Below are 27,576 nucleotides of genomic sequence, written 5' to 3'. Positions count from 1 at the left end.
CTGGCCGAACGGCCCAAACCGACCGCTTGATGAAACTAGAGAACGGTGAGGATTTCAAAGCATTCGACTTCCTTGATCGTTTAGATCACCTGCCAAGCTGATCCTTCACTTTGCCTCCCTCTTTCGTTTCCTGGGAAAAAGAGAAAAGGAGGCGCCTCCCTCCTTCCCTCTTCCATTCGATGGAGGCACTCTTGTCTAATCCCAGCACCCACCTGCTTCATCTTCCTTCCCTCCCTCACAAGAAGGTTGCCTGTGATCATGGTTTTCCTGCCAATCTCGCCCTTCCTACGACCAAAAACGCCAATTCCGCCACCTCCCACATCTCCAAACACCTATTCCTGGCGTTGGCTATTGCCAAGGGTCAAGAGCTCTCCCTTTCTGCACAACAGCCACCGTCCTCTCTTCCCCAAGAGAATTCTTTAGAGCGTTCTGTCTCACTAGAGAAGGTCTCTTCTGATTCATTGCAGTATCAAGCTGGGTACTTGGGTGGGGTCTCCGAAAGGACTAAATCTGTGGTCGAGGGTGATGATGTAACGAGTGCCTCGTCCTACTTGATCAGTATCCTTTCTTCCAAGGTCTATGATGTCGCCATTGAATCGCCATTGCAGTATGCGGCGAAGCTTTCTGAGAGGAGCGGCGTCAATATATGGCTCAAGAGAGAGGACCTGCAGCCTGTGAGTCTCTTCCTTTGATTTTGGTGTTATGATGGTTGTTTTCGCTAGCAATTGATTGGCTAAATGAGAATAGATTACTGATGCATATAAGCCGTATACACGTTAAGCCGTGCTGCAACCTTTGAGACTTTGAGTGTAGATCGAGTTATAACAGAATTAGCGGTGAATGTTCTCTAAAGTCTAAACTGTTAGAATTTTACCATTTAAACGAATGGAAGAAGATATTGTAGTTGTGCCATGTAAAAAAACAATTTTAATATTTTATGCATGTTGAATTGACTTTTACTTGATATTATCCTTTCCATTTCAAAGTTCTTTGTACGTTAAGTTAGTCATTTACCAACTTGAACCACACGAGCTAAACCGTAATTTGGCTCTTACTGGATCAAATACTGGGAGATTCAGGTTATTGGTTGGTTTTATCTTCCTATACTTTTTGAAGATTGATTGGAGATGGCATAGCTGCGGTTGATCCTGCAACCGCCGCGTAGAGGTGACTAAGGTGATTTTTTGAAGGCAAGGCTGGAAATTTAACTATATTACTTGTGGTTTGCTGTGTACTGGGAGATTCAGAGTCTTTATCATGCATTAGGCAGCTGAAACAATGAAGCTGGGCATATTAGTTTATGGAAATTGTCCTCTTAGACCGATGTTGCTTACTACTTGGCGCATGTCTTCTGTCCTGTACTCCTTTTCTCAACCTCCATTGACATTTCTCATTATACGTGTGCTTCTTTAACATCAAATTGTCACTATAAAAGCTGTTGGTTGATGCCGTCAGCCAATGGGAAGCGAGGTGCTCATGTATTTGACTATAATTAGCATGAAAATTCGAAGCTATAGGCAAAGCTGTGAAGAAAATTTTATGAAACTCCAGCAGAACAACGTTCAGAAATGCAGTATACTGCTTGTTGATTTAATAATGTGTTCTGCGATTGTGGCTGCTACTCAAGCATCAGTTTATTATCAAATGATGATGTTCTATTTTTGTAACTATTATCGCTTAATCTTCTGATTTCATTTATGACAAATGGGCCAGAAAAAGTATGAAGGAAACATAGACCAAAAGTCTAATAGAATAAATTATGGAAGGTTAACATGTATTTTGTTACAATGCAGCTCTCTGCCTAAATTTTTCTCAGCATTTGATTAACATCCTCCTTCGACAAGTTGCAAATTGTTTGTGTATGTACTAACTAATAATGAGAATTTGTAGGTCTTCTCATTTAAGTTACGTGGAGCTTATAACATGATGGCCCATCTCGCAAAAGAACAATTAGACAGAGGAGTCATCTGCTCGTCTGCTGGAAACCATGCCCAAGGTGTCGCATTGGCTGCTCAAAGATTGAATTGCCATGCAGTGATTGTTATGCCTGTCACAACACCAGAAATAAAGGTCTATTCTGACACTTTTCTAATAGGCATTTAAGATTCATTATGGAGTCCTCAGTTAATAGTTGTGCTTGTGTTATATCCATTTTAAAGTTTATTTAGTGCTGGAGACTTCTCTAACTGGCATGGAGTTCAATCCAGCTTGACATCTTTCCTTGTGGAATTGTGGACTCAAGGTTCTTGTAGTCACTATAGTTCAAAGTCAGCTGGGTAGATAAGCAGCTTAACATTGGTCACATAATCTGGTAATAGTATTGTTTTGGAAGCTGCACATGTATTGACCTGATTTTACTCCAGCAATGCTGCTTCATTCACATGTTTTGATTCCACACTAAGCATTGAAATCTGATGTTTGGATTGGTTGCTTTTGCTCAGTGGAAGTCAGTTGAACGATTAGGTGCAACAGTGGTTCTTGTGGGGGACTCGTATGATGAGGCACAATCATATGCTAAGCAGAGATGTCAACAAGAAGGACGAACATTCATACCTCCATTTGACCATCCAGATGTTATTGCAGGCCAAGGAACCATTGGAATGGAGATTATTAGGCAAATGAAGGGCCCGCTGCATGCAATTTTTGTGCCTGTTGGTGGTGGTGGGTTAATAGCTGGAATTGCTGCCTATGTCAAGCAGGTCAAACCTGAGGTCAGCAGTCAAAACTGAAGCTTTTAGAGGGAGGTGTTTAACTATTTACCATCTTGTTTTTTTTTTTTCACTTGTCCAACTAATTAGGCCTTCCATGCAGGTAAAAATAATTGGCGTTGAGCCTTTTGATGCAAATGCAATGGCATTGTCCATGTATCATGGCCAAAGAATCATGCTGGAGCAAGTAGGTGGCTTTGCAGATGGTGTAGCGGTCAAAGTAGTTGGGGAAGAGACCTTTCGCTTGTGCAGGGGGTTGGTAGATGGAGTGGTTCTTGTCAACCGTGATGCCATCTGTGCATCCATTAAGGTGATAATAGCACTACCCTGTTTAGCTTTTGGACAACTATAATGATTACATCGTCCATGTCCAACTGAGGCAGAATTGGCAGTAGAATGTAAACCAAGAGTAGTGGATAGGCATCTTGTACTGGCATTCAACAAACAATTTCAAGTTTCAACAAATGGTGATGTCTTGGTGCACGATTTTGCTCCCATTGTTGGGGTCTTCTTTGGTCATGCAACTGTTCAACTTTCCTCATGGATGTGCCACCACATCTTCTCTCCTTGTGCAGAGTCATTCGTCTGAATTCAAAGAAAAATGATGAACTATTTGTCATGCAAGTACTCATGGAAGTATGATTAAAAATTGGATTCATGTTGCAGGATATGTTTGAAGAGAAAAGGAGCATTTTAGAACCAGCAGGTGCTCTTGCCTTGGCTGGTGCAGAAGCATATTGCAAATACTATGGGTTAAAAGGTGAATCAGTGGTTGCCATAACCAGTGGAGCAAATATGAATTTTGATAGGCTGAGGCTGGTAACTGAGCTTGCTGATGTTGGTAGGAAGAGGGAGGCTGTTCTGGCCACCTTCATGCCAGAGGAGTTAGGAAGCTTCAAAACATTTTGTGAACTGGTTAGACCTGAACAAAGCTCATAATTGGAACGTTCTAGTTTTATCTTTTTTTGTTCTTATGCATCACTAATCCTTGTCATTTCTCAATCACAGGTCGGTCCAATAAACATAACTGAATTCAAATACAGATACGATGGTAATAGAGAAGAAGCTTTAGTTCTATATAGGCAAGTTGTCTTCATTCATCATTGTATTAGTTTCTGTCCCCTCTTGTTCATGGTGAATAAGAATCGAGCAAATTCTTTTTCCTGCAAATTCTGATCTCCTTGTGAAATGTATACATTTTTTTCCATTCCAGCTTGACATTTGAAGACATTTAATGCCCTCGTGCTAAAAAGGTTAAAAAACAAACTGGTGACTAGATACAATCGCATCATGGTATCTTCATTTATCTGTTCCGTGCTTGCAGTGTTGGTGTTCATGAAGTAAGTGAGCTCCAAGCAATGGTTGGCCGCATGGAATCTTCTCAACTTCGAACCATTGATCTCACAAATAATGACCTTGCAAAAGATCATCTACGGCATCTTGTGATTATCTTGCCTCTATGATTATATACCTTTCACAACGAATCCCATCTAACATAGTTCTATATGTGATATGTGATATTTCAGATGGGAGGTCGCTCAAATGTAAAAAATGAGCTGCTTTGTAGATTTGTGTTTCCCGAGCGCCCTGGTGCCCTGATGAAATTCTTGGACTCTTTCAGCCCGCGTTGGAATATTAGTTTATTCCACTATCGTGCACAGGTTAGTATTAGTTTTCTGATTATCATGTCAAAAGACTCAAAACCCAGCCAAGTTCTTCAAATAATTGGAGGCAAGTTTATCCCCTTGCTTTCAATGTCATTAGTTGTTAAAGCCATTTATTGCCTAATCAATGGTTCAATTTGTAACGTTTTCACCGTAGACCTCATTTTGCACTAGGATAGTGGTGGACTTGACGCAACTTGCAAGCTGTCACAGGAGTAGTTCCACACATCTTTTATACAACGTTCTGAGTGGTGACTCCAAGAAAAAAGTATGTCCAGTGCCCTTAAAGTGTGTTCAGTAACAAGAACGCTGCGTTGTTTGGAACCTAGTGTTCCATGAAAGTGTCCATTTTTGGAACACATTCATGAAAAATTGCATTCAAGAGAACGCAACGTTCCTATTACCACACCCGCTTAAGGTGTCACTGGGATAGCTTGCAGCTGATCAATTTGGGTTGAACCATTTAGATCACTTCCTCGTTTGAAAGTGCAGAATTAGTGATGAACAGTATGTTTCATCTTTGAACCTCTTAACAGGGTGAAATGGGTGCAAATGTGTTGGTGGGCATCCAAGTTCCACCTGCAGACATGGCCGAGTTCAAAGATCGTGCTAATGATATTGGATATGAGTATGCCATCGAGTTGGCAAATGAAGCTTATAGGCTTTTGATGCAGTGAGTATCAAGTATGGACTTCCTCTTTATCGACCGTTTTTCATATCAGTCGTTTAATGTTGCTTCTTGTGCGGTGGGGATTGACAGTCATAGTCTATCTTTGAAGGAAAAGAAATAACCGTGTCTCGACCATCTTTGGCTTTTGCTCGTACGATTTTGTCCCATATTCAGATGTAATGTGGTACTCCTTTCTAATGGTCAATCATCAATATGCTATTTTTTTTGTTGCGGTCAATAGAAAAACTCTCTCCTTCTCTCTTTCTCTAGTTTTTTGCTTTGTGAACACGAAACAAGGTTCATGTTTAGATACAAAAATCCACAAAAGATGACGAATTTTGAGTTGTGGGATGAACTCTACGACCCATTAACACTATTTGTGTTTTTATGGGAAGAAAAGCGGGTTGATGCAATTTCTTGCTCGCTCGTGTATGGAAGAGGAGAAAATTTTCACTTGGCTATGGCTTCCCTTTGTGACCACCCCCAACCCAATATTTTCATCCGGTTCTACAGCTACTCCTCTAATACAATGACGGACAACCTTTTAAAGAAGCTTTCCCAAAAAGAAAAACTGTACATGATTACATAGTCACTGTGGGATGACATGTTTAAAATAATAAAGCTGTTTTGAAAGTGCAAACCCATGAAAACATTTACATGCCTTGCCAGGTGCAGCTCGCGCGCTTTTTCTCCCGAACCTGCCTAATGGATGTCAAACAAAAATCCAGGGTTTTGGATCCAAAGCTATGACAGGTTCTTTTTTGTAGATGATGATCCTCGGTCTGAATTCTGAATGGAAATGCCTGTTCACGAAAAGAGCAGGTCCAAGTAAGATACATAAAAGAGAGCAATTAAAAATACTTATGTTCCACCAGATAGGGTACCCATAACAGAATGGAAATGCCTGTTCGCGAAAAGAGCAGGTCCAATTAAGATATATAAAAGAGAGCAATTAAAAATACTTATGTTCCACCAGACCTACACGACAAAAAAGCATAGCACCTTCCGGAGGCAGATGTCCTACAACGTGAACAACTACGGTAATGTTTCCATTTTGCCGTTCCCATTGAAAAACAAGGAATTTGGTGCTACGAGTCAATCAATAACATTAGTTAATTGCGATCAATCATGATGAGATCACAGATTGACTAATTAGTTTTATTAAATAACTGCACCCAAATTGAGCCTCAAAATACTTGTAGCTCTGTGGAATTATACAGACAAAACAAGACTAAATCATCCACCTTGCAGTCTCACACGTCCTCTGTCCTGGTTTCTTCGTCTTCCTGATCATCGTTCTTGAGGACTTCAGAATCGAAGTCCACTTTGACATCCTTCAATGTACCATCGTCTTCAGAATCCGGGCTGGTCCCGTCTGTAGAATGATTGCTTTGTGTTGCATTAAATACTGGCTGCTGCTTTTCCATCATATTCGACAATGCCAGCCTCGGTGACCACTCAAGGACGTCATCAATAATATTAGACACACGCTTCTGGTACCTGCAATGCGCAGCGTGCATAAGAAAAAGCAACCATGCAAAGCAACTAGCGTTTTGCTCTCTGTTTACTCAGTTGATCAAAGTTCAAACTTACCTGGCCCTAGCAGCTTCATCAGGTGCATGACGCATAGCTAGCCAAATGATTAAGACGGACCCAACAGCAAAAGTCAGTCTTGATGTCCACTTAGGGCGTTCTTCTTCATCTTTACTGGGCCAAAACTGGAACAACTCTGAGAATGTTGCCTCCTCAGCAAGGATATTGGGGAAAAACCATACACGCTTTCCCAGTAGAATCCAGATGACACCAAAGATTAACCATCTCACTGCAGATTAAACAAAACTAAGTGTTCAGATCATCCCAACTGGAAAAACAGCAAAAATATACAATATCTAGGTTAACGGAAAAAGCTAACATGTGAAGCACTACTGGAGTTGATACAGGAAAGGAATTTGGCCAGTATCTTGATGTCCAAGAAAATCAGATGTGCAACTGTATCCCCGGACATGATCCAGAAAAAAGAAATTATTCAACTGATAATTTTATCTTGGTTACTCCCCATCGAATTCAAGTTCACAAGCAGAATAAAAACATGCTTCACATCACAATTCACGTCAATGTTTTTCAAGCCATTTTTCACTAGGAAGAAAGTTCTTCAGGCTTCAAAAAATGCTGGAGAGATTCCATAACTTCCAAGATTCGAAAAGCAGGCGCTTTTTGAAAAATAGAGACAGGTACCGTATGACAGAAATGTCAAAAGGCAAGCTACTGTAATTATCATGGAAGATATCACCCGTTGACACTTACAAAAAAGCATCGTGCAGATGAACAATAGAAATCCAACCAAGAAGTAAAGAACCAGGAGTTTGCACCAATGAGGGAATACAGGGAACAAGCAGCACGCTAGAGTAACCACAGGTACTAGGAACGAAAGAATGGTCTGCCACAGGGGCCTTCTTTTCACAAATGTCCATGCGAAAAACGCATCATTCTCTGAAAAAACCTGATCCTGCAAGAGATTAAGGGAAAGGAATATCAGTAGGGTTCTTGATTAGCAATAATTAACATATCATACAGGCACCATTGGAGGATGGAAATTTTATTCCCCCAAGTAGTTATGCCTTATGGCATTCAAAACTCAGACTGCAAATTTCAACCATCAGTTTGAAATAAAATCCATTTCTTCTGAATGATTTCCTGTGCTGAAATTCTGAACCTAAAATCACCAAAACACAATATTAACTTGAGAGCAGAAAACAATTATCCTGCTATCCATCTAAAGTTTTCAAATAACTCAGCTCTATCATTATAAGGAGGCTCATCATAGGGTGCTGAAAGTAGTTTAGTACCTATTTCATTCATTAGACATGGGTGGATATGAAGTTGTTAAACAAAGTGCATATCCTAAGTTTGACAGAAATGAGAAGTCCACTCAAATTGACCTTATGCCTGGAATCACTGTTCAAGGAACACATCAACATAGACGCCAGACCATTTAAATTCAGATTAGTTGGCTAAAAAACATGCCAGATAAATAAACAATAAGGAAAACTCTTATATTTGCTGAAGAGCCAAAGCAAGCAGTTTAAATACTAATTTCTTAAGTTCTTCTGCCGTGTAAGAAAGCAAACTTCAAATAAGAGAAGACTTGGCACAGAACATGTATCCATAAACAACAACCATAAAATTTTCCTTTCCCTTCCATGGGAAGCAACATAGTTCACAAGGGTAACCCAGAAGAAAATAAAAAGATCTTTGACCAATAATGCCTACTATAAGACTGGATGCATAACTTTGGATGGCTATTATTGTTCGATTATTCAAAATACTTACAGGAAATATTTCCAGATGTGCTGGCCATGTTGATAACTTCTTCTTGCCAGGTCGAATAATTTTTATTAGTCGATCACAGCGAACAATAAGACTTTTCCTGAGTAAAGTATTACCAATGCTCTCCACGTCCAAATTTTTCTCTGATCCCAATACTTCCTTGACCTCAGGGTGATTCTTCAGAAAGGATACAAAGTCCTTGCCCCGGAAGTATTCAACTCTTGTTTCTTGTAATACAGCCCATCTGGATTCCAGCTTTTTATGTTCTCTCACCTTTTCAGCAAATAGTTGGAACACGTCTTTAACTTTTGACTGCTTCTGCAAATAGGTCGAACAGAACAATTCAGATCACTTAAAGCATAATTTTCACATGCATACATAGCCGCATTATTGTCCACTATCTGGTGAACTTTATTTCTATTGACAGCAGTAAAAAACATCTAAGGTTCATATCTGTGTGCATATGCACACTCTATACATGGAAAAGGAAAGGAGAAAAGGCATATGTATAACTCATAAACAATGTATGCAAGTACATATGCAACATATATGCATGTGTTCTTTGTAATCAAAGCATGCATACATGCTTCCTATGGCTTATTCACTAAAATTCATGCTTAGAATCAAATCAATTTAACAAGAAAATATTAATTATTTTTGTTCCTGTGTGTTAGAATATGTTGTTGTGGGAACCGGGTCCATATCTGGACCCGGTTCTATGGGGCGCGGGTACCGAGGCTGGCTCGGTACCCTAGGCGGCTTCTCCTCTCTCCCTCTATATATTGTCACTTATGTGTAAGTGTTGAATTAAGTGGAATAACATTTTCTCTCTCCTAGGGTTGCGGTTGTGCACCTAGGTTAGAGCTTCTCCGTGGTTTTTCACCTCTCTTTGAGGTTTTCCACGTATATTGTGTGTTCCTTCTTTTTCTCTCCATCTTGGTGTGTGTTTCTACATGGTATCAGAGCCAACGCGTGAGAGATCGTTGGTGTGATAGTCGTGTTTCCGCCGTTTTTTTTGCCGCTGCTGTTTCCGCCGGTTTTTTTTTTCTCTGCCTCTGCTGCGCCGCCGCCGTCCAGCGCTGCCAGCTGCGCCCCCACCGTCCAGCGCTGCCAGCTGCGCCGCCATCGTCTGGCGCGGGTGTTCTCTGCTGCGTTGCCGCTGTCCATCACTGTCGTCGCCCACTTCAGCGCCGTCCCGCGCCACCGCTGCCCATCGCCGTCGCCGTCCATCGTTTTCCCGCTGCCCAGGAACGTCGCCGCCTGCCTTCCGTAGCCGCTGCCTCATTCCCGTCGCCTCTGCCTAGTTCTCGCCGCTGTGCCTCTTGTTGCTGTGTGCGTGTTTGTGATGGCAGACGCGATGGGGACTCAAAAAGATGCCGTTCTTGACGCGGGCAGCGCTTCCAAGACTGAGAACGTGCCGATCCAGGTCACCTCCATCCGTCTGACCAAGGACAATTACCTATCTTGGTCTGCCGCTCTCGAGATTGGGATTACTAGTCGTGGGCGTCTCTCTTACATCACTGGCGACAAACCTGCGCCCATCAAATCTGATCCTCATTGGGCAACGTGGGCGTTGGAGGACAGCCAAGTGAAGGTATGGATTATCAGCTCCGTGTCCTCCGATATCCAGCCCCTCATTCTGCGGAAGCCGACCTCTTTTGATATGTGGACTGTGCTTGCGAAGATGTATGGTCACAAGAAGAGACATCTGCGCACCTATCAGATTAAACGCAGTATTTACTCCCTGACACAGGGTGATTTGTCTGTTGCTGCCTTCTATGCTGCCCTGAAGACCAAATGGGAGGAGCTAGATTATCATGTGACTGATGAGTGGAAGTGCGGTTCAGATCATTCCCTCTACTGGGAAAAGGAATGGATGGACCGTACGTTTTTGTTTCTGGGAGGCCTGCGGGATGAATTTGAGTCTATTCGTAGCCAGATTCTTAATGGTGATGAGATTCCGGGGATAGAGGAAGTATATGCCCGAGTTGAGTCTGAAGAACAACGTCGCCAGGTGATGCATCTTGACACCGGTCATGGCCCTTCTGCCTTTGTCAGCCGTGCCTCTGGGACTGGGCAGCGTCCTGCCCGGCATTGCACTCATTGCAACAAGTTGGGGCATTCGGTGGATTTCTGTTGGGATCTTCATCCCGAGAAGAGACTGGTCAGAGGTCGTCCTCCCTCTGGCAAGCGTAGCCCTTCTGTGTCTGATTCCAGTCAGAGCAATTCTTCTAGTGGTGCAAAGTCCAAGCTGTCCCCTGCTCAACTCAAGGAGCTACAGGCGTACATCAGCCGCCTATCTACTACCCCTGAGGAGTCCTCCACGTCTGAAGGGGCTCAGCTAGCCCAAGCCCTCGTTGCCTCGACTGATCAAGGTAACTCTTCTCTTGGTGATTGGATTGTTGATAGTGGAGCCACTCACCACATGACAGGGGACTCTAAACTCTTTCAAGAATATCAACTTTCCTCTGGCAAGCAACGCGTGTCTATGGCAGATGGGTCTTCTATCTCTGTGGCTGGGAAAGGGAGCTTGTCCCTGTTGAACAAATATCGTCTCCACAATGCCCTGCATGTTCCAAATATTCATGTGAACTTACTCTCTGTCAGCAGTATTACTAAAGAATTAAACTGTAATCTGATTTTCTCTGCTGATCACTGTTCCCTGCAGGACTTGGTGACGAGGAAGAAGATTGGGATTGGTTCGGTTACTGATGGGCTCTACAGATTGCCGGTGCAAGTTGCTTCAGCATTGATTTCTGCCACGAGTGGTCACTTGTCTGGTGTGAATGATAGATCTACTGTTCTGCGATGGCACGAGCGTCTTGGACATCTCCCATTTCAGTTAATAAAGAAGTTGTTTCCTCATTTGTTTGCTTCTGTCTCCATTGACTCCTTCGCTTGTGAAGTGTGTCAATTGGCTAAACATGTCAGGGCTTCGTACCCTATCTCATTGAATAAAACCACTCATCCGTTTGCCTTAGTTCATTCCGATGTTTGGGGTCCTTCTGGAGTACCCACGTGTGGTGGTTGTCACTATTTTTTGACGCTTATTGATGATTACTCTAGATGTACGTTCGTGTACTTGTTGCGAGAACGTAGTCAGGTTCCAGCAGTTGTGAAAAACTTTGTTGCCTTTGTTGAGACTCAATTCCATACAACTGTTCAAGCTTTCCGTACGGATAATGCTATGGAATATGTCTCTCAATCCCTTGATGATTTCTTGAAAGGCAAGGGTATTGTTCATGAAACCTCTTGTAGTTATACCCCTCCTCAAAATGGTATAGCTGAACGTAAAAATCGTCATCTTTTGAATGTTACCCGGGCCATTATGTTCCAACGCCATGTCCCGAAGCGGTATTGGGGTGATGCACTTCTCACTAGTGCACACCTCATTAACCGTATGCCTACTAGGGTGTTGGATGGTCAGTCTCCTTATTCTACCCTGTGGCCCACTCAGAATCCGTGGCCTCTTACTCCTCGTGTCTTTGGGTGCAGTTGTTTTGTGCATAATCATAGCCCTACTCTCAAAAAACTTGATCCCCGGTCTATTAAAGGAGTTTTCTTGGGGTACTCTTCCACTCAGAAGGGGTACAAATGTGTGGATCCCACTACTTCCAAAGTGTATGTTTCGAGGGATGTCACATTTCATGAACATGAGTCGTATTTTCCGGTGAATCCTCTTCAGGGGGAGTGTCTTGGGAACAAAGGGGAAGAGTATTCCTCTAATCAGCTGATTCAGTTTATGGAGTTTTTGGACTACAAAGTTAGTCCCAGTGTGATTGACACGGTCACGGTCAGTAATGAGAAGGGCAGTTATATGGAAGGGGTCACGGTGGATGCTCAGCCCACTGTTGCCAGGGATCACTTGTTTGGCCAGGTTTATGTCAGAAAGGAGAAAGCTACAGTGGAAGATGTTGGTGATGAGGATAGAACCAATCCTAATCCTGTGATCTCCCTGGATGACCCAAGCCCATCGAATGAAGAGCTCCTCATTGCTTTGCGCAAAGGCACCAGGTCATGTACTTCTCACCCTATTCAGAGATTTGTTTCTTATGCTAAGCTCAGTACAAATTACAAATGTTTTATCACAACCTTATCCAAAGTTGTTATTCCCAGGTCGGTGGATGATGCTAAAGATGATCCCAAGTGGTTACATGCTATGACGGAGGAGATGGGTGCGTTAGCTAAGAACAAAACATGGGAAGTGGTTGATATCCCTAAAGGGACACACTTAGTTGGCTCTAAGTGGGTGTACAACGTGAAGTATAAACCTGATGGCACTGTAGATCGATATAAAGCTCGTCTGGTTGCAAAGGGGTTCAGCCAGAAGTATGGGATTGACTACCTTGAGACCTTTGCCCCTGTTGCAAAGTTGAAGACCGTGAGGGTTATTCTTGCTCTTGCTGTGCACAGGAAGTGGCGCATGGACCAGCTTGATGTTAAAAATGCATTCTTGAACGGCCATCTGGAGGAAGAAGTCTATATGAACATGCCTCCCGGGTATGTTCAAGAGGGAAAATGTTGTCACCTCAAGAAAGCTTTGTATGGCTTGAAGCAGTCGCCTAAAGCTTGGTTTGAGAGACTAAGGATCGTTATGAAGTCTACTGGGTACAAGCAAGGAAATGGAGATCATACCCTATTCATAAAGCAGAGAGATGGTCTGGTGAGTCTTCTCCTTGTCTACGTTGATGATATGATTGTCACTGGCAGTGATGAGGAAGAAAACAGGAAGATGAAGGAGAGATTAGCTAAAGAATTCGACCTCAAGGATCTGGGTAAACTGAGATACTTTCTGGGGATAGAGATTGCTCGATCAGAGACAGAGCTGGTTATGAATCAAAGGAAGTACACTCTTGACTTACTTAAGGAGACAGGTAAACTTGGTTGTAGGCTCTATCTTACTCCTATGGAATCGGGGACTAAGATAAGTATCAAGACAGGCACTATTCTGGATGAGGAAGGAAAAGGGCGATATCAGAGGCTAGTAAGTAAGCTTATCTATCTTACTCTAACTCGCCCTGATATCACGTATGCGGTAAATATGCTAAGTCAATTTATGCATGCTCCCACGGATTGTCACTGGAAGAGTGCAGAAAGAGTGTTGGGATATCTAAAGAATGACCCAGGAAAAGGACTGCTGTATACTCGACAAGACAAACTTACTATTGAGGGCTACTCAGATGCAGATTGGGCAGGTTGCACTGACACAAGGAGGTCCACTACAGGGTATTGTATCTTTCTTGGAGGTAACCTAGTTGTTTGGAGAAGCAAGAGGCAAGAAGTGTGTTCGAGGTCTAGTGCTGAGGCTGAGTACAGGGCTGTTGCAATGGGAGTTACAGAGATGCTGTGGCTGAAGATCCTTTTGACTGATATTGGTGTGGAACTGGAAGATAAAATGAAAATGTACTGTGACAACAAGTCTGCGATTAATCTTGCCAATAATCCAGTTCTACATGACAGGACCAAACATGTGGAGATTGACCGTCACTTTATCCGGGAACGCATTGACTCAAAGGAGCTGATTCTGCCATATATGAAGTCTGAAGATCAAGTTGCAGACGTCCTAACTAAAGGGCTTTGTACTTCTTCATTCGAAAAGAATGTTAGCAAGCTTGGCATGTTTGACATGTATGCCAAGCTTGAGGGGGAGTGTTAGAATATGTTGTTGTGGGAACCGGGTCCATATCTGGACCCGGTTCTATGGGGCGCGGGTACCGAGGCTGGCTCGGTACCCTAGGCGGCTTCTCCTCTCTCCCTCTATATATTGTCACTTATGTGTAAGTGTTGAATTAAGTGGAATAACATTTTCTCTCTCCTAGGGTTGCGGTTGTGCACCTAGGTTAGAGCTTCTCCGTGGTTTTTCACCTCTCTTTGAGGTTTTCCACGTATATTGTGTGTTCCTTCTTTTTCTCTCCATCTTGGTGTGTGTTTCTACACTGTGCAATATAGAACTGTACCTTTTTTTTTTTTTTTACTAAAGCATATCTTATCATGAGAAGAGAAACTTCAGTCAGTACATGATTCACGTGATAACAGGTAGAATATACATCCATGAGTTTGGATTATACAACTAAGTGACCAATTTCTGTCCTTTGAAGCTCCAGGAACCTATTTAGGATGAATGCTTAGGAGATGCACATTGCTCATGATGCATGTTGATAAAATATGCACACACAACATGTTATTCTATACAAAAATACACAGGATGTTGTTCATCTCCACCAGTATCAGTATAGCTTCATCATCATCCTCAATCAAAAATATTTAGAGGCTAATGTGTCCAACCATATGGAAGCAGTTGGTGATAAAATAAGTACTTCAATGATAGGTTGTCCTAAACAGAGTCATCAGACCAATATTCATCGTGACAGGAGTGCATGAGGTTCTAGAAACACACGTAGGACCTCAGCTCACTATTGATACCACTTAAACCAAAAAAGATGGAGTTTAGAGAATGATTAGAAGCTTGTGGTCATTAAACTTCACTACAACACATAAGCAATGTCCCAAGATTATTCTACCTTTCCCTTCCCTCATCACAAACAATAGAGAGTAAAAGAATCAGGGAAAAAAAAACAAAAATCCTTCAGCAACAATCGTTGCATAATGCCAAAGCTTAGCAGGGAGGCTTTGCACTGGATAAAAACGAATCCACAACCTTCTCAATAACCAACTTCAATGACATGAAATAGATAATACATTCCGATTTTAAGGCAGACAGATTTCTGAGTCAACCGACTGATTTTCATTTAACAAAAGCCTTACAATTCCTATGTTCCAACAGAGCACGGGAAAAAAGAAAAGAACAGAAATATCAAGGCTGTGGTTACCTGAATGGATGCTGCCTTCTTGTTTGGTTCAAGTTGGCCACCTGCAGATATTTAAACGAAAGTGGAACATCAATGCCTTGACATAACGCCACAGTGGGTGCAGATATTTAAACGAAAGTGGAATATCAGTGCCTTGACATATCACCACAGTGGGTCATGGAAAGTCAACTCCGTGTCAACATAACAACTCAGGATTTAGTAACCAAGCCTCAACGCAGAGAAGGATCGAGCAATTTTACAACTTTCAATTTCACATTTAAGACATTTAATGCAATTGAGGAAGGAGGGCCCGAAATGCCAGGTCTATACCTAGCAGCGGCACCATCTTCGGCAGACAAAGATTATTATAGGGAATGAAGTTAAGAGAAAATGGTTCCCCTCGTTGGATTTTCTAATGAAACCTCACTTTAAACTGAACTTATAACCATCGGATTTGTTTCGGTAAACAATAACCCTACGGCACACAAAAATAGGTAGGAGTTTGTACCCCCGTACTTAATCGACAATCACCAATATCTTCAGTCCGGCAAATTAGCAACAAGAAAGGAAGGGGGGGAAACAACATAAAAGCCCAACTCCAACGAATAAACAGATTATATAACCAAGAGAAATACTATAGACTTTGTAGTTTAATCTAGTACGAAAAAAATTATTCTGCTCAAAGACATAAAATCATCACAAAAGTCGACGTAGTATAAATTGGAGACGACGACACATAGATTCAAACAAAAAGGTCGCCAAAACAGTACAAGGCGGGGAAATGCGAAACCCTAAACGCATTATCGCATCTCAAACCCTCAATCGACTTGATTGGGGAGTAAAAATGCTGCCCGGAGCATAGATCATTCACGCGATCAGAAAGAAATTTCATTTGCCCGATCAAGAAGAAATTTCAAGGCAGGGGAGAAAAGAAGGAAACCTTTCACGGGTTTCTGCTTCTCTGGGTGCTTCTCCCTCGCTGTCTTGGTTTTCTGCCCGTTGCCTCCTGCCATCCCTCCGATTGCGACCAGATGAGGAACAAAGAAAGTAACCTTGATTCACCGCAGTAGAACTTAGGATTCAGGACTTTGCAATCAAAAAGAGGTGGCGAGAACGCCAGAAGGAACGGGTTTTCTTCCGTCGCTGATGCCGACGGGTTGCTGCCGGAGAAGTGCAAATATGGAGGGGGACGAGGCAGGAAAGGGGTTTGGGGGAGGCTGGGCTGCAAGAGTAACCGGGAAATTATGGGTGCAATGCAAACGGATCCTAGGCGTCCCAAAGTTCGGAGGTATAAGCATCAAAAAAGGGTCCGGATCCACCTTCCAACATGCGACTTGATTCTGGTTCTCGTCAGATTCAGATCCATCTCCGGTGCTAAATGCTCTGGACTGAGGTCTAATTAATGGCTGGATTTTTACTTTCTTCAAAACCAACCCTCCCATTTCAACATAGTTGTCAATAAACTCATTTTCCAAATCTAAGCATTCGGTTCACATTTTCAACTGTTTGGTTTGGCATGGTTTCCTTTTATTTCTTTTCTTTTCCTACATTTTGACACAGTTTCAGAAAAATGGTGAAACTTCCTATTTAAAATAGGGATGTCAATGGATTGAATATCCAACCAAACTGCTGCAAAAAAGTTGGATGTAAAAATATTAATATCTGATTAAAAAATTTGAGCAGATACGAATTTTTAAAAATTAACACTCAATTAAACTCATATCGAGTTCAATTTAAAATAAGATCATAATCTGATTAAGATTCTATGTCTAACATCCATACATATTGAAAGTAGTAGGTTCTTAATATCTAATAGTGTTGTCGACTTAAAATTTGGATTGGGATTCTAATAAAAAATAAAGATCTGATCCCAGAGTTTGAAGTTGTGTGTAGAAATCTGATCATTTGAATGAAGGCCCAAACGACGCCCACACCTTCTCCCCTCCCTTTCAATTTTAGAAGTGGGTATCGGGCCGGGCCGGCCCGATCTGGCCCGTCGGGTCGCTCAGCCCGGCCCCCCTTTCCCCTCCTCGACCCCCTTTCTCCCTGCCCTCCCGACCCCCTTTCCCCCCGCCCTCCCGTCGCCCTCCGGCTACAGCGTTGGGTCTCCACCGACTGCAACAACGGGGACGGAGGGGGAGGGAGACGGAGGAGGAGGGGGAGCGGCGAGGGAGACGGGGAGCGAAGAAGGGGAGAGGGAGAGGGAGAGGGGGAGCGAGGGACGGAGGGCGGGAGTTGGGCCGGGTCGGGCCGGCCTATCGGGCCCGGCTCGATGGCCAGGCTTACTTTCGATGCCGACCTACTAATTTGATGCATTCCTTCAATGTACTATATATATATATATATATATAACTAGTTCTAACATTATTGAACATGCTAAATCATCCCAACTTTTTAAAAAACGCTGTGCTTTGAAATTAACAAAACAAGACACAGGCAAACAAATAATTTCTGAGGGGCTTAAAAGGTAAACGTAAGTTTTTTCTTAACGTTTTAACTGCAATGTGGAAATATTCCAAATCTAAATGCGTTAGGGTAAGGCATGACATGATGGATTGGTCCCAACACCGAGCCCCAGAGTTTCTAGTTGGGCAGTGCATTGCCTTGCTAACAAATGGCATATTTCAAAGCTGAAAAATGGAAGTGGGTATGGAAAGCAAAGAGTGGAGAACATAGTTGTCCATCGCTAAATTGTTGAAGAAAGTAATACAAGTAATGGAGGTGAAGACTTCAATGTCCAGGCGATGATGGAAACTTGGCAAAGACCTGATGGAATTGGAGCCTAAGCATGTCTTCTCCCCTCTGGTGGTGGTGTTTATAATTGGGCAGGTTTCTCGATTACCTAAATGAATCCTCATTGTGGACCCATGATCTGTGTTCTTCTCCTAGATGGACGGTCCAGGGAGAGTCAGTCACCTCCCTTGCGTGGTGGGGGGCGCGTGAGTTAGTTCATGGGTCACCATACTCGCTGACGACTCGAGAATCGGAGTGGGTGGGGAGCTCCCAGGTTGGTGTCAGCGGCGGAATCTTCAGGGATCGTGGTCAACCAGGAATCGACCAATGGTTGTGAGATTGAGAGGAAGAGACTTTGCTTTTATATATTGGCGGCACCATGGGTTGTTCACAGCGACAGGAGGAAGAAGATGGAGGAAGAGGAAACGCAGCATCTTTCCTCAGGAGCGCCAGCACCTCCTGTAAGCCGTCTCTCCCTCCCTCTCTCTGTCTCCCCCGCTTCTGCCTGATGCTGATCAGATTGTCACTCGGGAAAAGTTTCACTAATTGGTTTGGCGGAAATTTTGTCTATGATCATGAGACTGAAGTTGGGCGTCCAGCTTTGCGATTCATCGTGCTTTGCCTCTCTATGTACAAATTGATGAACTCTGTTTTTCTCATGTAGAATTTTAGCTGGGATCTGTGCTGAATTTCTTGGTTCCTGTTGTTGGGTAACTACAGGAGTCTTTGATTGGGGTGTTGTCAAGGCATTTTCTATGATGGTTTCTTCTTGATTTTTTTCCTTTAAACAATCATGCTTTCTGTTGGTTGCCCCTGGTTTTGGGTACTTAATTTTTTCTAATGGTTTTCCGAATTTGGTCTACCCACATTTTTGTGCTGCGACCATTTGATTGCTCTTATTACTTCTAGTGAATCTGATGTTCCTTTCCACATGGACTAGAGCAATTTTGCCATTCTGGCAACGTAATCATGGTTCTGGCCACCTATGATAATAGGTCGGTTGCGGGTTTTCTTTACATTCAATTGCTTCTCTTAATTTGCCCTCTCTAAAGAGCCTTTGCTTCCTGAGTTTACCCTGTTGTGACAGGTTTTTCCCCTTTCCGTGCATAATGCGCCTACTTTTTTGTGATCGTATGATTTAACTTACTTGAGCTCCGCAACTTAAGTGATCCCGGCGTCACGCATTTTAGGACATTGCTGTTCTCGATTTTTTTTTCCTTCTAGGTTCACCCTGTTGGCATCAATTGGTTTCCGTCTCCTTTCATTAATTTTCAGTTAATGTAAAAGTTTGCCATTTTTGGCGGTTCAGGTTCGTCCTTAGGCTGATGCTATTTCTGCTGGCTTCTGCAGTATATAGTGGTTAACTGTAAAGCAAGTGGTAAAGTTACGAGATTTGCAGCAGGGACTGAAGCAGGATTTGCCGTGCGCATGATCAATAAGAAATTGGACATTGGCATTGCACCAGCTTCACACATTGAAGCTGTTAAGGGAGAGGAGGAGCCCATCAGTTTTGGGCACACTGCAGTGCTTGTGGATTATGGGGAGGGTTGGAAACTGCAGACAGTTCATGAAGATGGTACATATATACTTGGTTTTTTCACTTTTAGAATCCAAGGGTAGCCCAACAAATATGAACCGCTAAAAGCGTGCTCAAATATATGGATATGGATGAAATTTCTACTATAAAATTCTATACAAAAGGGATATGAGTATATAGCTTAGTTGCATTCTTTAAGGTACTAATTCCGAAACCTCTTTAAGGGTACTAATTGAATTGTATTTTCTTCTTTGATGCCAAAAAGCTGACCACGAAATCAGGAGGGTGGGAAGCTTCGAAAGGCGAGTTCATGGGGGAATGGTATGTAATTTCTTCTAATGCACTTGTAACATTACTGATCGTGATTTTCTGAATTCGTGAACCGAGCTTAGTTCTCTGCTCAATTGCTGCAGTCACATAACAATTCAGTCCAAGGATCTGCAAGGAACCGAAATGTTGTTTTTTCTCGATTACCTCTTTCTTGAGTCGAGTCCTTCTAATTGATATATATATCTTTACTTGCATAAAAATGTTACAAAATAATTTGAGCACACTCGGTTCCATGTAACTTTTTAGAGACTAAAATCTGGCATGAATTTTTGGTGTTACTGGTAATCGCGGCGAGCTCTTCGATATATGCATTTGGGTTTGAAGCATGTATGGTGTTCTCCTATTGAGATTCGAAACGGACCAGACTTTGATCTAATAACAAAGCTTGCAGTGCTTGTGCAGTTTTGCTGAACAACTTCTTTGCTTAGTACAAATTATATATCGCCATTTTCATTGCTGAACCAGATTAGATTAGGAAGCAAGAAGCTAGAAGTTGCCTTTTTGTCGCCTTTAATGCTAAAAGCTAGTATGACTAATATATTATATTTGGCACTGATCCAGTTCTTTATTTTTTGCAGGGAACGTCATCAAGCACTATCTTTCAGCAGAAGCGAACAATTGCAACAGGATTTGAGTTTTCGCTTCAATACATCGGAAAGGTTTTGCTTGCGTTTTGCTTCATTTTTCTGATTGGAGGAGTACTTACTTTCATTCTTGAGAATCTCCCATCATTGATCTCCTCCGTATCTACATCGTTGTAACACATGTTTCTCTCTAATGGAGAGTATGTATTCCTATTCATAAACATGAACCGGAGTTTTTTCATTCTTTTGTATTGTTTCAATTTTAAGATGACCTCTTTATTTGCATGTGTTCTAATAATTCTGTTTTTTTTTTGTTAATCGATTTAGTATCATATTTTGGAGAGATTGATTGTTGTAATAAGTCCTATTTCTTTTAATTTCTCCTTACAATTAAAGAATGGAGAAATTAAATTCATTCATTAAGGTTTAAGAAGCACCAAGAACTCCAGTAAAAGGCATTGCTAGTTAATTAAAAAAAAAAAGTCCAACCCGATAAAGGTTACTCAAAAGAATAAAACTGCAAGGGCCAATCCACTCATGTAGATGCTTTCTTTGCCGATCAAATGGATGCAATTGTTCAACTCTCATCTGAAAGGGCATATGTGCTGCTCACTGCCCGGAAGAAAAGAAACCCAAAAAAAAAAACTTTTTCTCTACACTAAATTATTCACCGTTCTTGAATATGATTCTCCTTCTTGCTTTCCTATTCTTTTGGATATATTCCATATATATTCCATAGTTGATGTTCTTCAATCTTCATCCTACCATCTCTTTTTCTCCATGAATGCATTCGCGTGTACAAGTCGCGCTTGTGTGCGCCCCGCAGCCCATGTGCATGAGAGAGAAAGAGAGAGTTTACAGACTTATTTTCCCAGATTCAGAGCAAATTAACCATCACAACAATTTTCTATTTTTTACCTTGTTTTTTTAAAGCCTAATTAGGTTTGTTGATGGTCAACGCTCTTCCCCTTGATGCTTAACAAGCATGGTCACAGCAGTTTCATGTGCAGCGACACCACCCGTCTCTTTTGACTTATATGTCCAGCTTGCTTATTGTCATAAAACATGTATTTTTTCCATTAATGATCTTCTGAAGGACATCGGTGTATGATCACGTCCTATTTAGTTGAACTTCTACGGGCTCAACTTCCCAAGCAGTTCCATGGTGCCAATTGTTCGATTCCCACCAAGAAAGCAAATGCATTGTTTTTTTCTTGTATGGTTAAGAAATTATCCGTGTAGGGATAAATAAATACAAGAAAAAAATGAATCCCACTTGTGTTCTTCTTCTTCTTTTAATTCACCGAGCTGCAGTTAACCAGCTTTTACCATCAATCCCCTAGCAGTTAAAAAATCAAGGAAAGTAGCTCTGACTCAAATAAAAGTAGAAACAGCCGAAGCTTACAAGACTAAACTCAGGACTTAGACCTCACGGATGTAGAGCACATCGCCCAACTGGGCTAAATGCACTACCATGACAAAGAAATCAAAGGACGTCCTAAATTACAGTCTTCTCAGCTTAAGATGTGTTTTTCTTCAAGATTATAATATATAAACTATATTTTGATGCTATTTTCACAGAAATTCTACCTTCCCGGAAGAATTTAATGATATTCACAGTTATTTTCTCATAGCTTAAAAGTATGCCTACTTTATCATTTGCATGATTTAGAATATTTTCCAGATTCTTCCATAAGGGCAGACTAGTTACATCCTTTACAAGCAGGAGCACCATGCTGGATGCTCTCAAATACATCAAGAGGAATCCTCTACAAGGGAATTACTAACTTGTATATACATGCTGAAAACTGGGAACGTGTAAGAGCAGAATGAATGTATAATACAACGGTTGAAACGCAGACCATGGGACAGAGTCATACAGTTCTTAAGCCAGACTTGTAGAACTCCTGTATATCTCATCGACATGGGCTGCTGGCACGTAAACTGCATCTGACAATGAACTATGGCCATTTCCATAGAACAAGTATACAATGATTCCAATTGAGAGCCACACTGAAACCCGAAGCCACGTACCACCACTGAAGAGAACAAACAGTCAGCAAAGGGAAAAAAAGGGAACCCCAAAATGCACATGAACAAAACAAAACTCACCCAAGATTTATCAGTAGGTAAACATTTATCAGGATACAGCAAATAGGCAGAAGAGGAACGAAAGGGCAAATGAAACCTGAACAATAATCAATGACTTAGTTAGACCTATACCATCAATCGTGGAATCAATAAAACTTAATTCTGACCTCCAGTATGTCCAAAGGTATGCCTCCCATCGTCCTGGCCAATCCAGGAGAGAACGACCAAACCACAAGATAAAAGCATAGCCCCAGCAAGGCAAGCAGATAATCGTAGAAGACTGAACAAAAACATTTTACTTTGTTAAATCTGCAATAACGTTTAGTCAATACTCAATAGTATCTAGTTTCCATAATAGCAGTTCCTAGATGATTTACCCAGGTAGAGATTCAAAAGAAGCTCCAGAAGTAAGCAGAAGCACTCCTGTACACACAAAAGCAATGCTGACTGCTGCAATTTTGCGCCTTTTTTTATCATCAGGTTTACCTATAAATTTGAAGAAAACAATTATCAAACTCTAAAATATGAATGAAAAGGGTGGCTAGATCTCACAGTAGTAGAGAAATCCATAAGACATTGGAAGGATCATTTTAAAGAGACAGAAACTATTGGCATCTAATGAACAAAGTAAAAAAGTTATAAATTACCTTCAGGTTGATACTTTTCAATTAGAGGATATCCGAGTGATCCATCAGTAGAGTGGTGTTCATGCGTTCTGGCAGTTTGTTGAGCATCTTTACAACCACAACCAGGATCTTCAGGGTCTTCCCCATTAGCTTGTTGGGAAGCATACTTTAGTGATACTGAGTCTATTGCTTCTTGAAGTGATGCTGGCAGAGGTACTTCATCAGGAGGGACATACCTCAGAATTAAAATTGAAATTGCGACCATGGTGAATGCCAGTAGTGTTCCAACGCTAACCTGCATAAAAAGAAACAAACAGAACTCAGTTTTAAACACCAGAGAATCCAATAAATGTAATGCTTTTAGCTTGTGAAACATCACTAGCATATACTGCTTTCTGTGGTTTATCCCTATCCATAGCAAATCCAATAAAAATGAATCTTTCGTTATTTAAAAAACACTTACCATTCCTGCCAGCTGAGAAACATCCATGCAAAAGGCCAGAGATGCAGCAACGATCCCTGTAACAATGGTACCCTTAACAGGAACTTGGGTGCGTCTATTGACATCTGAGAAGAATGAAGGCAGTAATCCATCTCTAGCCATTGCCATCAGTATTCTAGGCTGAGACATTCACAGACACAAGCTCATCCATTTTTATAGTGCCAGACAAAATCAAGCACTGAGAAAAAGCATTGCCAAACTGAGTCACAAAACCAATAACAGAGAGGGTATCCAAAACAAAACACGGTTAGACAAGGTTGTACTTTATGAAATGTGAAGCAACTCAATGAAAAGAAATTATTAAGCTAATTGGCTGAAAATGTTTGATTATGTGCTAAAAAATGGAACATAGGTCATTTAGACAACATATACATAAACAACAACAACACTAAATATAACCAGACGCAGCTGACATGATATTACATTGACACTGCTCATACATAGAATAGAATAGTAGAGACATTCACATCTACAATAAAGATGTCATCTTCGTTACCAATTTTTGTCTAATTAGGATAGCAGACTACCTGAGGAAGGATGGAACCCATCAATGTTGAGCAAAGAGCAGTAGTTGCACCAGCAGTGATGACATACCTGAAGGAAATCCCATTAAGTGCTAAGCAAATAAGAATCCCATACAATAAGTTTGTAACTCCATATTATCAACATTCCAAAAGTGATTATCACTTACATTGCCCACTGGATTCCATGACTAGCAAAAGCAGATGAAATTGGTGTGTCAGGGTCCATCTCATAGAAGGGTACCATGCCAACTATAACTGAAGATACCAGCATATATAAGAAGCAAGATATGGATAGAGCTATTCCAATTCCCAACGGCAAATCTCGTTGTGGGTTCTTCACCTGTCAGGTAAGTTGATGATTGAATAAAAGGTTATTATATCGAACACCACACTGACATATCACTTTGCATGCAAAAGAACAGTTATAAGTTTATAACCATTTCCTCCTTTCAACTATGATAGTTCAGAAAAAATAGAATCCACAGCAAATAAATTACACTAAGCATGCCTGACCTCCTCAGCAGTGCTTGCAACTGAATCAAAGCCTATATATGCAAAGAAAACAGTGGCAGATCCAGCAAGCATCCCATTAACTCCAAAAGGAAAATATCTGGAGATCAGACAAGGAAATTTATTTAAACATTCAGCATATAGCGACCTTCCTAAATTGATGATAATACCATGCTCAGTTTCCTTATGGTAAAGAAATACATCATAAATACTAAAAAGAAATTCTTGAAGCTGAAAAAGGAAAAATGAGAAGTGTGTTACCACAAAGACACAAATTCACCTACCCACTAGGAAGGGCATAACCAGGCCATCCATTCTGGAACGCGATGATACTACCGACTATGATAACAAAAATCATAACACAGACATTTGCACTGGTTACAGTGGCTTGCACGAAGGAACTCTGCAAGAATAGTGTAACTAGATGAAAAGGTTTACACCAAGCTAATGCACAAATACAGTTTAAAGGTGCAGGTCCTCATTGTGTACCTCCTTGATTCCCATGCAGAGGAGGCCAGTGACAATAAAAACAAGAATGGCAGCACAAGGATCAACAACTATGTCAAGTCCTGGGAGATGGTGACGAGCTAAAATCACTGGCAAGCTGCCCTCTCCTCCAAAAAGCAGTGTCTAGAATACAAAAGAATATATGGATCATTCAGTTCCAACAGCTATCAATGTGATAGAAAAATAACTCATGGATGACTCAATAAATATTCTTGTGCAAAGCATAACGAAGTAAATATGCTATGGGAACAGGACATGAACATCCCCATGTGAAAATGAAGAAAGAAGGATCAGACTGTCAAATCTTGGGAGAGGATTTATAATGGCACATGTTATTCAGAATACTAGAGTTACAATATCATTTGGTAAATTAGTAAATTACTAAATCATTTACTAAGAGCCATGACAATCCACTGTAAATGCAAAGAGAAGCAAAGCTGCACTAACAAAAATTTGTTTACATCAATTTAAGGCTAAGATAATGGACCCTAAATTTCTTTTATAATGGTAGGCAGATGTCACTACAGCACAACATTCATACCACATAACAATATTGATTTGTTCCAGTTCATAGAAATTGTTTCCCAGAGTAACTGCAGACCTCACTCAGGTACAAACTCAACGGAAGAAATTGGTAAAATAATGAAAATCAATTGCAAGCATATACGAGCAGCCAAGCTTTAACCTGAGACAATTATGGAAATGGAGAACTCCTAAAATTAAACATCACTACTTACCAGATTTGGGGATATCCCACGTGCAACAGCAGCACCACCAATAGTATATTCCAGTATTAGAGCCCAGCCAATCAGCCAAGCAATACTGCAAAAAATAATTGCTTTATAGTGTCAGGTAATCAATAGATATACACGAGACACATTTGAACATGAACTTAGGAGAAGGTAGACTGGCACCAATCATAAAGATCAAGTCTCATTTTTAAACAAGACATCTTATTGTATTTAAACGCAACAGAAAAATAGATCTAGTCAATTTTATGTCAACCATAATACTTTTTGCAACACACTAACAAGTTAAACTGTTCTTAGTGGATCAGAAAAAAGAGATGAGCTTCCAAGGACTACCAACTCGTGATAAACAGCTAAGGACATTGTATTGACAAAAAATAAAATATTTAGATCAAAGTAGCAATAGTTAGTAAGGGAAGATTACCCTTCTCCCACGCATATGTATGAATAATGGTAAGCACTTCCAGCAGACGGGCAGCGGCTTGCGAGCTCTGCATAGCAAAATGCAGAAAGGGCGGCTGCAATTCCAGCTATCAAGAAAGAGATAGTAAGCGCCGGTCCAGAGTGCTCCCTTGCAACGGTACCAACAAGAACATAGACTCCTGCTCCAATCGTCGATCCGACGCCTAAAAATAGGAGAAACAACAAACGTTCAATAATAAAACAATCCATATCTGGCCTACCATACGTAGATAAAAAGCAGAAGAGAGGCAACGAAGAAGGATTAACATTAGGACCTCATAGTTTAAACAAAGACCATCATATATCCAATTGTTCGCTAAAAAATGACAACCGAGCTGGAACCATTTGCAACCACGAAATGATTTATGCAAAGCAGCACGACATAAAGCGCGATAAATTTTAGGGAAAAACTAAAAAACTGCACTAAGAATAAAATGGCGATAAAGAAGCACCGAATTGAGAAAAAAAAATCAAGGAAGAACTTGTAAAATGACAAGCCAAACACGAACAAACAAGTCTTCGGCTCGGTTTATAAGCTCGTTACTTAATAACTGGTAATTTTTTATGATTATATTGTCCCATACGCATCATGTAAAACAACTCCTCAAAGCGCTCGTCTGTCAAATATGCAAGTTTCAGTTCAATTAATTTCAGAATGGGAAAAAAAAAAAGTTAAGTGTGACCTACCAAACGTGTAATTCAAAATTTTCGGTATTGCCTGGAACAAAAGCGTTTCTCGTGAGAACGAGCTGGCTGGAGCTCGGGGCTAAAGTTCTTCATCAGCTCCAGCTCGGCTCGGCTCGGCTGGTTGCACAAATAAGCTTAGAACATGTCAAACAGTTTAGCTCGTTCACAAGCCTTTTTAGTTGACGCAGCGAGAGAGAGAGAGAGAGAAAGAGAGAGAGAGATCATCTTCACCTATGGCAATGAGCTGAACGACAGAGAGATGTTTGGCCAACTGAGTCCCTTGCGATCTATCGTATACGGAATCGACCTTCTTCCTCCGCATCAAACTCCGGAAACCCCTTTCCCATGCGCCGCCGCCTCCAACATCAAGCCCCCCTTCGCCGGCAAGACCCATCCAATTTCCCAGATAGAATTCCCTGGAATCACGGATTCCCAGGACAAACCAGCAGAGGCGTAACGCCCCTCAGAAAGAGCGCAGACGCTTCTTCCTCGTGAGGAGTTTCGCACCACTCCCTCACCGTCACCCTCCCCCCTCCAATGTGTGTGCCTCTGCTGC

General features: G+C 41.5%; 4 protein-coding genes across 5 annotated transcripts; 2 read left to right on the top strand and 2 right to left on the bottom strand.

Annotated features, from left to right (window-relative positions):
- On the top strand, window positions 1–5,268 carry LOC116248878 (threonine dehydratase 1 biosynthetic, chloroplastic-like). Its single transcript, XM_031621902.2, has 9 exons — window positions 1–674; window positions 1,891–2,070; window positions 2,442–2,711; window positions 2,812–3,018; window positions 3,375–3,623; window positions 3,717–3,790; window positions 4,033–4,150; window positions 4,235–4,369; window positions 4,909–5,268. Exons 1-9 carry the CDS (start codon window positions 180–182, stop codon window positions 5,047–5,049), a joined length of 1,869 nt encoding a protein of 622 aa, XP_031477762.1. The 5' UTR covers window positions 1–179; the 3' UTR covers window positions 5,050–5,268.
- A 299-nt stretch (window positions 5,269–5,567) lies between these two features.
- On the bottom strand, window positions 5,568–16,450 carry LOC116249289 (uncharacterized). 2 transcript variants are annotated; one of them, XM_031622509.2, is made up of 7 exons: window positions 16,119–16,450; window positions 15,200–15,240; window positions 8,373–8,687; window positions 7,347–7,548; window positions 6,636–6,864; window positions 6,287–6,542; window positions 5,568–5,845 (listed from the first exon to the last, which is right to left on the bottom strand). In XM_031622509.2, the coding sequence occupies exons 1-6, from the start codon at window positions 16,189–16,191 to the stop codon at window positions 6,296–6,298; spliced, it is 1,107 nt and encodes a 368-aa protein (XP_031478369.1). In that variant the 5' UTR covers window positions 16,192–16,450; the 3' UTR covers window positions 5,568–5,845; window positions 6,287–6,295. The 2 variants fall into 2 exon arrangements, with proteins under 2 accessions (XP_031478369.1, XP_031478368.1); XM_031622508.2 differs by lacking the exon at window positions 5,568–5,845 and having other exon boundaries at window positions 5,894–6,542.
- A 1,691-nt stretch (window positions 16,451–18,141) lies between these two features.
- Window positions 18,142–20,647, top strand: LOC116248391 (uncharacterized). Its single transcript, XM_031621158.2, has 4 exons — window positions 18,142–18,372; window positions 19,262–19,487; window positions 19,714–19,769; window positions 20,357–20,647. Exons 1-4 carry the CDS (start codon window positions 18,322–18,324, stop codon window positions 20,537–20,539), a joined length of 516 nt encoding a protein of 171 aa, XP_031477018.1. The 5' UTR covers window positions 18,142–18,321; the 3' UTR covers window positions 20,540–20,647.
- Window positions 20,648–21,997: 1,350 nt separating this feature from the next.
- Window positions 21,998–27,567, bottom strand: LOC116247688 (cationic amino acid transporter 2, vacuolar). The gene is made up of 14 exons (XM_031619941.2): window positions 27,252–27,567; window positions 26,296–26,497; window positions 25,860–25,944; window positions 25,105–25,245; window positions 24,900–25,018; window positions 24,619–24,715; window positions 24,273–24,445; window positions 24,109–24,175; window positions 23,543–23,701; window positions 23,101–23,374; window positions 22,831–22,939; window positions 22,621–22,733; window positions 22,475–22,550; window positions 21,998–22,401 (listed from the first exon to the last, which is right to left on the bottom strand). Exons 1-14 carry the CDS (start codon window positions 27,412–27,414, stop codon window positions 22,248–22,250), a joined length of 1,932 nt encoding a protein of 643 aa, XP_031475801.1. The 5' UTR covers window positions 27,415–27,567; the 3' UTR covers window positions 21,998–22,247.
- Between the last annotated feature and the right edge of the window lie 9 nt (window positions 27,568–27,576).

The sequence above is a fragment of the Nymphaea colorata genome, chromosome 2, assembly GCF_008831285.2.
Source record: "Nymphaea colorata isolate Beijing-Zhang1983 chromosome 2, ASM883128v2, whole genome shotgun sequence".
In the NCBI taxonomy this organism is placed as follows: Eukaryota; Viridiplantae; Streptophyta; class Magnoliopsida; order Nymphaeales; family Nymphaeaceae; genus Nymphaea; species Nymphaea colorata.
Note: the sequence above shows the minus strand (reverse complement) of the source record. Positions and strands in the feature narration are given on the sequence as shown.

What these genes read in the sequence shown, in the direction of transcription:
- LOC116248878 (XM_031621902.2), top strand. Translation starts at nt 180, where the DNA reads ATGGAGGCACTCTTGTCTAATCCCAGCACCCACCTGCTTCATCTTCCT. An exon ending in TCACAACACCAGAAATAAAG is followed by an intron (nt 2,071 to 2,441) that starts GTCTATTCTGAC and finishes GCTTTTGCTCAG; the next exon opens with TGGAAGTCAGTTGAACGATT. An exon ending in TCAAAACATTTTGTGAACTG is followed by an intron (nt 3,624 to 3,716) that starts GTTAGACCTGAA and finishes TCTCAATCACAG; the next exon opens with GTCGGTCCAATAAACATAAC.
- LOC116249289 (XM_031622509.2), bottom strand. Translation starts at nt 16,191, where the DNA reads ATGGCAGGAGGCAACGGGCAGAAAACCAAGACAGCGAGGGAGAAGCAC. An exon ending in GAAGCAGAAACCCGTGAAAG is followed by an intron (nt 15,241 to 16,118) that starts GTTTCCTTCTTT and finishes AAATATCTGCAG; the next exon opens with GTGGCCAACTTGAACCAAAC. An exon ending in AGAAGGCAGCATCCATTCAG is followed by an intron (nt 8,688 to 15,199) that starts GTAACCACAGCC and finishes ACCTATTTGCAG; the next exon opens with AAGCAGTCAAAAGTTAAAGA.
- LOC116248391 (XM_031621158.2), top strand. Translation starts at nt 18,322, where the DNA reads ATGGAGGAAGAGGAAACGCAGCATCTTTCCTCAGGAGCGCCAGCACCT. An exon ending in GCAGACAGTTCATGAAGATG is followed by an intron (nt 19,488 to 19,713) that starts GTACATATATAC and finishes GATGCCAAAAAG; the next exon opens with CTGACCACGAAATCAGGAGG. An exon ending in GGCGAGTTCATGGGGGAATG is followed by an intron (nt 19,770 to 20,356) that starts GTATGTAATTTC and finishes TATTTTTTGCAG; the next exon opens with GGAACGTCATCAAGCACTAT.
- LOC116247688 (XM_031619941.2), bottom strand. Translation starts at nt 27,414, where the DNA reads ATGGGTCTTGCCGGCGAAGGGGGGCTTGATGTTGGAGGCGGCGGCGCA. An exon ending in TCTGCATGGGAATCAAGGAG is followed by an intron (nt 25,019 to 25,104) that starts GTACACAATGAG and finishes CTATTCTTGCAG; the next exon opens with AGTTCCTTCGTGCAAGCCAC. An exon ending in GGTTATGCCCTTCCTAGTGG is followed by an intron (nt 24,716 to 24,899) that starts GTAGGTGAATTT and finishes TCTGATCTCCAG; the next exon opens with ATATTTTCCTTTTGGAGTTA.